Below are 11420 nucleotides of genomic sequence, written 5' to 3'. Positions count from 1 at the left end.
TTAAAGAGTATTTACAGAAACTAAGATCCTTTGCTGATTTGTGTTACACTCGGAGGTTAAATGCCCAGTCACGGGCCAGACGCCATCTCCCATCGCACCCCCACCGTTCCCCTCTCTCTCTCTCTCGAGCAACCCCTGATCTTTGGGATTACAAGGCCGATCGACCCCTCCTCCGTCCCCGGCTCCCCCCTCCTTCAGCCTCAGGGTTAGCCCGAGGCGGGAGTCCAGAGTGACAGCTCCCCTATTTCATTCCCCCTGCTCCTCCGCCTCGAATTTTTTAATAGCATGTACTCTGCCCGATGCCTTTCCCCAGTTACTTACTCCGTGAGGCGATTCCCCCCTTGGTTGAGAAGCTCCCCTTGACTTCCTCACCCTGGGAACAATTTGCCCCCGTCCACCCCAACCTGGTTGACTCCCAACCGCCCTGGAACCCCCACCCGATTGTACCCCAGGCAGATGAGTGCGTTGGTGGGGTTATTCGACTACAGGGGGATTCGCGGCCGAGCCAGATCACGTCCTCACCCAGGGGCTAAACCCTTCCGAGTCCCCCAGATCCACCAGATTGCAGACGGAAAGCATCAAAACTCTTTCAAAGTCAGCCCCACCCCCAATCAAGGCCTGGCCTCTCTAACTCTGAACAATCTCGTTAATACAGGGCGTCGTGTTATTGCAGATATAGCTGGGGGCGGGGGGAGGCTGGTGGGCCTGTATAGTCCCACCGAGAGATGAGAAGTATGGTGTTGTTTCGGGCCCGCCCGTGAACCAGGACTGCCAGGGTGCAGCTCCCACAGTCGAAGAGCCCACACCATTCTACCCCGTCGTGGGCTCCGTCCCACCGGTTTAATCTCCTGAGGGAAATTTCTGCATGGATCCCCACCATAGAGAGTCGTCTGAGCCCACATATCCACCACTGCCCCTCCCTGAGAGCCCAGGCCTGTATCGACCTTAAGAACAACAACTTGCATTTTTACAGTTTAATGGAGTAAATTGTCTCACAGGAGCGTAAATCATTCCAAATCAGACCCAGAGCCACTTAAGGAGATATTAGGACAGGTGACCAAAAGCTTGGTCAAAGAGGGAGGTTTTAAGGAGCGTCTTAAAGGAGGAGAGAGAGGCGGAGAGGTTCAGGGAGGGAATTCCCGAGCTTAGGGCCGAGGCAGCTGAAGGCACGGCCGCCAATGGTGGAGCGATGAAGATCGGGGATGCGCAAGAGGCCAGAATTGGAGGAGCGCAGAGATCTGGGAGGGTTGTAGGGGCTGGAGGAGGTTACAGAGATAGGGAGGGGCATGGAGGGATTGCAACTCGAGGATGGAGAGTTTTAAAATCGAGGGGCGGGGGGTGATGGGTGAACGGGACTCGGTGCGAGTCAGGGCGGCAACTGAACATCCCTCAGCTTACGAAGCCGATATTTAAGGCCATTCAGCCCCTCCGGCCGTTCGATCGGCTCGGGTGGGGCGGGGCGGTCGGGGGTGGGGTGTCGGCAAAGGGCGAGAGGGCATTGGAGAGGCAACACTCACCCCAGGGTCGTCATGGTGACGATGGTGTACCAGAAGGCGGCGGGGATGCTGGTAAAGTTAGTGCTGCTGGTTCCCTTCTCGGCATAGAACATGACGGTGGCGAAGATGATGATGGCCATGGTGAGGGAGAAGAGGAGGAAGCCCAGCTCGGAGGCGCAGCTCTTCAGGGTGTAGCCCAGGATGCGCAGGCCCTGGGAGTGGCGGGAAAACTTGAAGATCCGAAAGACTCGGAAAACCCGCAGGGTGACAAAGGCCCCGCTGACGTCTTCGTTCTCGGGCATGACCAGCCCGATGTAGTAGGGCATGATGGCGACCACGTCAATGACGCTCATCACACTCTTCGCAAAGTTCCAGCGGTTGGGAGCAGCGCAAAGGCGGAGGAGGTACTCGAAGGTGAAAATCAGCACGCAGGCCGTGTCCATGCAAAAAAAGGCCAGGGTGAACTTCTCACCGCAAGGCAGGTCCTTGATCTTACCGGGAGGGGGCCGACACGGCACGGTCTCCACCACATTGGCAATGACTGACACGGCGATGAAAAATCCGGTGACGTAGTAGAAGACCAGGGCGATGGTGCTGGTGTGGGGGTTCTCGAAGGCCCGCCACAGCTTCTGCCGCGCGGTGCTGTTGGGCGGCAAGGGGGCGTCGGTGGCGTTTTCCGCCTCCGTGTCCTCGGCCAGCCTCTCGGCGTTCTCCTTCTTGCGGTCGCGGTACTCCTCCATGCAGCAGTCGCCAATGATCTCGGGCACCACGCCGAAGAAAGCCAGCTCCTCGTCGAAGGCTGCGATGCACTCCTGCCGCGGGTAGTGCAGCTTTCCCGTGCGGTAAAAGTTGAGGATGTGCCGGAACATCTCGGCATCCCGGTCGAAGAAATACTCCTGAGTGTCCTCGCTGAAGAAGAATTCTTTCTCCGAGCTGCCCAGCAGGGTGTCTGGGTAGCGGTCGAGCGTGTCCTTCCACGTCTGGAAACGTCGCCCGCTCACATTGACCACCAGGATCTCGTTGCTGCTCCGCCTCTGCTCCAGGGGCACGCCTGGCATGGGCCCTTTGGCCAGCGGGAGCCAGCCCACCGCGGCCGCCCGGGCAAAGGGCAGCCACGTAGCCACCCCGGCTGCCATTGCTCGACCCGTCGGCTTTGGGGGCAGATCGAGGAGGGAGGGCGGAGGAGGAGGAGGAGGAGGGAGGGAGTGGAACGGAGAGGGAGTCGAGTCATACAGGGCTGAGAGACGGGACCATTATTGCAGCCGTCACACAGAAGTCGAGCTGTGATCTTCCAGTCGATCTGGAGCCCTCCCGATTCTTGCTAAAGCCCTGCAGCATGTCACATCCGCCAGGCAGGGCTCCGGCCCCCTGTGTGCCTCTCTCTCTCACACTCACTCACACTCACACACACTCACACACACACACACACAGAGACCAGGCAACTCTGCTTTAACTCCCACTCGCTGCGATGGTCTGCCACCTTCTTTCAGATCACAAGCCGAGCCTGAAAGACAATTAACGCACAGCAGAGAGACAAATGTTAAACGCACCGCGATCTCGGCCCGGGAGGTGGTGGGGGGGGGGGAAGATAAATAAACGGGGTTCGACTCCCACCGCCCGCAGTGGCAGGGAAAGTTCCAACGCAAAATAACGCACACGCGATAAATCTCGCAGCCCGACATCTGGGTCCATTCCGAAGCTTTGGCAGGGCGGGGAGAGAAAAGGGGGGGCAAGCTGCCTCCTTACGCCGAGCGCCAGGTTATCGGGACATGGGCACGGGGCAAATGACCAAAGCCGCAAGCGGGATCGAACAGACGGGCACAGAGGCAGGCATCGCCCCTGCGAGCACAAGGTGACTCTGGATCAGGTCCCAGTCCCGAATGGTGTTCGAATGGAGAGGGAATCTTATTCCGAAAGAGCGATGGGTAGCAGCCTGAGCGAAGGGAAGGAGGTGGCAGATTTCGAGTTGAGTTCACTGCAGTATAAGGTCCCAGAACCTGCCAGGTCCCAAATATTTCTTCCTACCTTTGGGAGTGGGAATGTTGCTGGTCTGAGGACGGTCCCTCTCTCTCCCTCTCTCTCCCTCTCTCTCTCTCAATCAGACTGCAGTACGAAGGTCCTCTCCTCTCCTCTCTCTCTCTCTCCTTCTCTCTCTCTCTCTCTTTCCTTCTCTCTCTCTCTCCAGTCCCCAGAGGAGGTGTTTCTAAGAATTGCAACGCGCAATTTCCTTGCCAAAAAAAAAAGCAATCCAGACCCAGAAAGCAGCCCTTTAAATATTAAAGGGTTTTGCATCAGGCTCGACGCAGACCTGCGCCGTCAGCCCGACCTCCACCGCTCCCCCCTCCCCTCTCAACCCCGGGGAGGGGGAGAAACGGTCAGATTGCACCCCCCCACCCCCGGCCAGGAGAAGGGGAGCGGGACCCTCTGGACCACCCACCCAACTGGGAGTGTTCACTGGGGTCTGGTGAGGGAGGAGGGAGGAGGAGGAGGAGGGAGGGGTGACTGATGCTCAGAGAGAGAGAGAGAGAGACAGGGGATGGACTGAATACAGGACCGGGACACCAGGGAGGGACTGGGCTGGACTGGGATGGCCCGGGACGGGATGGACTGGCCCGGGACAGGACGGGATGGCCCGGGACCCGGTTCGGCGGGTGGGATATCCCGAGATGGTTTGGGATGGCCCGGGACCCGGTTCAGGGGGGATCGGATGGCCCAGGACGGGATGGGATGGTCCGGGATGGCCTGGGGTGGGATGGGATGGCCCGGGACGAGATGGACTGTCCCGGGACCCGGGTCAGGGGGGATGGGATGGCCCGGGACGGGATGGATTGGCCCGGGACGGGACGGGATGGCCAGGGACCCGGTTCAGGGGAGGGGGGGGGGGAATGGGATGGCCCGGGACGGGATGGGATTGTCCGGGATGGTTTGGGATGGCCCGGGGTGGGATGGACTGGCCCGGGACCCGGGTCAGGGGGGATGGGATGGTCCGGATGGTTTGGGACGGCCGATGGTGGGATGGACTGGCCCGGGACCCGGGTCAGGGGGGATGGGATGGTCTGGGATGGTTTGGGACGGCCCGGGGTGGGATGGACTGGCCCGGGACCCGGGTCAGGGGGGATGGGATGGCCCGGGACGGGATGGGATGGCCCGGGACCAGGGTCAGGGGGGATGGGATGGCCCGGGACGGGATGGGATGGCCCGGGACCAGGGTTAGGGGGGTGGGATGGCCCGGGACGGGATGGGATGGCCCGGGACCCGGGTCAGGGGGGAAGGGATGGCCCGGGACGGGATGGGATGGCCCGGGACCAGGGTCAGGGGGGATGGGATGGCCCGGGACGGGATGGGATGGCCCGGGACCAGGGTCAGGGGGGATGGGATGGCCCGGGACGGGATGGGATGGCCCGGGACCAGGGTCAGGGGGAATGGGATGGCCCGGGACGGGATGGGATGGCCCGGGACCCGGGTCAGGGGGGTGGGATGGAGGAGTCGGCGAAGGTGCGATCTGCAGTAAGTTGGAATCAAGGGCAAGATCCAAACCCGGGCAGAGTCCGACAAGAGAGGGGGGATCAACATTCACACCCATACATTCACACCCATACATTCACATCGATACATTCACATCGATACATTCACACCCATACATTCACATCCATACATTCACATCGATACATTCACACCCATACATTCACACCCATACATTCACATCTATACATTCACACCCATACATTCACACACATACATTCACATCGATACATTCACACCCATACATTCACATCCATACATTCACACCCATACATTCACATCCATACATTCACATCGATACATTCACACCCATACATTCACATCCATACATTCACATCGATACATTCACACCCATACATTCACACCCATACATTCACATCTATACATTCACACCCATACATTCACACACATACATTCACATCGATACATTCACACCCATACATTCACACCCATACATTCACATCGATACATTCACACCCATACATTCACATCGATACATTCACACCCATACATTCACACCCATACATTCACATCCATACATTCACATCCATACATTCACACCCATACATTCACATCGATACATTCACATCCATACATTCACATCCATACATTCACACCCATACATTCACATCGATACATTCACATCCATACATTCACATCCATACATTCACACCCATACATTCACATCGATACATTCACACCCATACATTCACATCGATACATTCACACCCATACATTCACATCCATACATTCACATCCATACATTCACATCCATACATTCACATCCATACATTCACACCCATACATTCACACCCATACATTCACATCCATACATTCACATCCATACATTCACATCCATACATTCACATCCATACATTCACACCCATACATTCACATCCATACATTCACATCCATACATTCACATCCATACATTCACACCCATACATTCACACCCATACATTCACATCCATACATTCACATCCATACATTCACATCCATACATTCACACCCATACATTCACATCCATACATTCACATCCATACATTCACACCCATACATTCACATCCATACATTCACACCCATACATTCACATCCATACATTCACATCCATACATTCACATCCATACATTCACATCCATACATTCACATCCATACATTCACATCCATACATTCACATCCATACATTCACATCCATACATTCACACCCATACATTCACACCCATACATTCACATCCATACATTCACATCCATACATTCACATCCATACATTCACACCCATACATTCACATCGATACATTCACATCCATACATTCACATCCATACATTCACATCCATACATTCACATCCATACATTCACACCCATACATTCACACCCATACATTCACATCGATACATTCACACCCATACATTCACACCCATACATTCACACCCATACATTCACACCCATACATTCACACCCATACATTCACATCGATACATTCACACCCATACATTCACACCCATACATTCACACCCATACATTCACACCCATACATTCACATCCATACATTCACACCCATACATTCACATCCATACATTCACATCCATACATTCACACCCATACATTCACATCGATACATTCACACCCATACATTCACATCGATACATTCACACCCATACATTCACACCCATACATTCACATCGATACATTCACATCGATACATTCACACCCATACATTCACATCCATACATTCACACCCATACATTCACATCCATACATTCACATCCATACATTCACACCCATACATTCACACCCATACATTCACACCCATACATTCACACCCATACATTCACATCGATACATTCACACCCATACATTCACACCCATACATTCACATCCATACATTCACATCCATACATTCACACCCATACATTCACATCCATACATTCACATCCATACATTCACATCCATACATTCACATCCATACATTCACACCCATACATTCACACCCATACATTCACATCCATACATTCACATCCATACATTCACACCCATACATTCACATCCATACATTCACACCCATACATTCACATCCATACATTCACATCCATACATTCACACCCATACATTCACACCCATACATTCACACCCATACATTCACACCCATACATTCACACCCATACATTCACATCCATACATTCACATCCATACATTCACACCCATACATTCACATCCATACATTCACATCCATACATTCACATCCATACATTCACACCCATACATTCACATCCATACATTCACATCGATACATTCACACCCATACATTCACATCGATACATTCACACCCATACATTCACATCCATACATTCACACCCATACATTCACACCCATACATTCACATCGATACATTCACACCCATACATTCACACCCATACATTCACACCCATACATTCACACCCATACATTCACATCCATACATTCACACCCATACATTCACATCGATACATTCACACCCATACATTCACACCCATACATTCACATCGATACATTCACACCCATACATTCACACCCATACATTCACATCGATACATTCACACCCATACATTCACACCCATACATTCACATCGATACATTCACACCCATACATTCACAACCATACATTCACACCCATACATTCACACCCATACATTCACACACATACATTCACACCCATACATTCACATCGATACATTCACACCCATACATTCACACCCATACATTCACACCCATACATTCACATCCATACATTCACACCCATACATTCACACCCATACATTCACACCCATACATTCACACCCATACATTCGCACCCATACATTCACATCTATACATTCACATCTATACATTCACACCCATACATTCACATCGATACATTCACATCCATACATTCACACCCATACATTCACACCCATACATTCACACCCATACATTCACATCGATACATTCACACCCATACATTCACAACCATACATTCACACCCATACATTCACACCCATACATTCACACACATACATTCACACCCATACATTCACATCGATACATTCACACCCATACATTCACACCCATACATTCACATCGATACATTCACACCCATACATTCACACCCATACATTCACACCCATACATTCACATCCATACATTCACACCCATACATTCACATCGATACATTCACACCCATACATTCACACCCATACATTCACATCGATACATTCACACCCATACATTCACACCCATACATTCACATCGATACATTCACACCCATACATTCACACCCATACATTCACATCGATACATTCACACCCATACATTCACAACCATACATTCACACCCATACATTCACACCCATACATTCACACACATACATTCACACCCATACATTCACATCGATACATTCACACCCATACATTCACACCCATACATTCACACCCATACATTCACATCCATACATTCACACCCATACATTCACACCCATACATTCACACCCATACATTCACACCCATACATTCGCACCCATACATTCACATCTATACATTCACATCTATACATTCACACCCATACATTCACATCGATACATTCACATCCATACATTCACACCCATACATTCACACCCATACATTCACATCCATACATTCACACCCATACATTCACATCGATACATTCACATCGATACATTCACATCGATACATTCACACCCATACATTCACACCCATACATTCACATCCATAGATTCACATCGATACATTCACATCCATACATTCACATCCATACATTCACACCCATACATTCACACCCATACATTCACACCCATACATTCACATCCATAGATTCACATCGATACATTCACATCCATACATTCACACCCATACATTCACACCCATACATTCACATCGATACATTCACACCCATACATTCACATCCATACATTCAAACCCATACATTCACATCGATACATTCACATCCATACATTCACACCCATACATTCACACCCATACATTCACATCCATACATTCACACCCATACATTCACATCCATACATTCACATCGATAGATTCACATCGATACATTCACACCCATACATTCACACCCATACATTCACACCCATACATTCACACCCATACATTCACACCCATACATTCACACCCATACATTCACATCGATACATTCACACCCATACATTCACATCCATACATTCACACCCATACATTCACACCCATACATTCACATCGATACATTCACACCCATACATTCACACCCATTCATTCACATCGATACATTCACAGCCATACATTCACACCCATACATTCACACCCATACATTCACATCGATACATTCACACCCATACATTCACACCCATACATTCACACCCATACATTCACATCGACACATTCACATCGATACATTCACACCCATACATTCACACCCATACATTCACACCCATACATTCACACCCATACATTCACATCGATACATTCACATCCATACATTCACACCCATACATTCACACCCATACATTCACATCGATACATTCACACCCATACATTCACACCCATACATTCACATCCATACATTCACATCGATACATTCACACCCATACATTCACATCGATACATTCACATCCATACATTCACACCCATACATTCACACCCAAACATTCACATCGATACATTCACACCCATACATTCACACCCATACATTCACGTCCATACATTCACATCGATACATTCACATCGATACATTCACACACATACATTCACACCCATACATTCACATCGATACATTCACATCGATACATTCACACCCATACATTCACACCCATACATTCACACCCATACATTCACATCGATACATTCACATCGATACATTCACACCCATACATTCACACCCATACATTCACACACATACATTCACACCCATACATTCACATCGATACATTCACAGCCATACATTCACACCCATACATTCACATCCATACATTCACACCCATACATTCACATCCATACATTCACACCCATACATTCACATCGATACATTCACACCCATACATTCACATCGACACATTCACATCGATACATTCACACCCATACATTCACATCGATACATTCACACCCATACATTCACATCCATACATTCACACCCATACATTCACATCGATACATTCACACCCATACATTCACATCCATACATTCACATCGATACATTCACACCCATACATTCACACCCATACATTCACATCGATACATTCACACCCATACATTCACACCCATACATTCACACCCATACATTCACATCGATACATTCACACCCATACATTCACACCCATACATTCACACCTATACATTCACACCCATACATTCACATCCATACATTCACACCCATACATTCACATCCATACATTCACATCCATACATTCACACCCATACATTCACATCGATACATTCACACCCATACATTCACACCCATACATTCACATCGATACATTCACACCCATACATTCAGACCCATACATTCACATCGATACATTCACACCCATACATTCACACCCATACATTCACATCGATACATTCACACCCATACATTCACATCGATACATTCACATCGATACATTCACACCCATACATTCACACCCATACATTCACACCCATACATTCACATCGATACATTCACATCGATACATTCACAGCCATACATTCACACCCATACATTCACATCCATACATTCACACCCATACATTCACATCCATACATTCACACCCATACATTCACATCGATACATTCACACCCATACATTCACACCCATACATTCACATCGATACATTCACACCCATACATTCACATCCATACATTCACACCCATACATTCACATCCATACATTCACACCCATACATTCACATCGATACATTCACACCCATACATTCACACCCATACATTCACATCGATACATTCACACCCATACATTCACATCCATACATTCACACCCATACATTCACATCCATACATTCACATCGATACATTCACACCCATACATTCACATCGATACATTCACACCCATACATTCACACCCATACATTCACATCGATACATTCACACCCATACATTCACACCCATACATTCACACCCATACATTCACATCGATACATTCACACCCATACATTCACACCCATACATTCACACCCATACATTCACACCCATACATTCACATCCATACATTCACACCCATACATTCACATCCATACATTCACATCCATACATTCACACCCATACATTCACATCGATACATTCACACCCATACATTCACACCCATACATTCACATCGATACATTCACACCCATACATTCACACCCATACATTCACATCGATACATTCACACCCATACATTCACAACCA

At 49.0% G+C, this 11420-nt stretch overlaps 1 protein-coding gene across 1 annotated transcript; it reads right to left on the bottom strand.

Moving 5' to 3' along the window:
* Window positions 1–1513: 1513 nt before the first annotated feature.
* Window positions 1514–2632, bottom strand: LOC137306849 (A-type voltage-gated potassium channel KCND1-like). The gene has a single exon (XM_067976252.1). It carries the CDS (start codon window positions 2630–2632, stop codon window positions 1514–1516), a length of 1119 nt encoding a protein of 372 aa, XP_067832353.1.
* Window positions 2633–11420: the final 8788 nt, after the last annotated feature.

This window comes from Heptranchias perlo, chromosome 45 (assembly GCF_035084215.1).
Source record: "Heptranchias perlo isolate sHepPer1 chromosome 45, sHepPer1.hap1, whole genome shotgun sequence".
Lineage (NCBI taxonomy): Eukaryota > Metazoa > Chordata > Chondrichthyes > Hexanchiformes > Hexanchidae > Heptranchias > Heptranchias perlo.
Note: the sequence above shows the minus strand (reverse complement) of the source record. Positions and strands in the feature narration are given on the sequence as shown.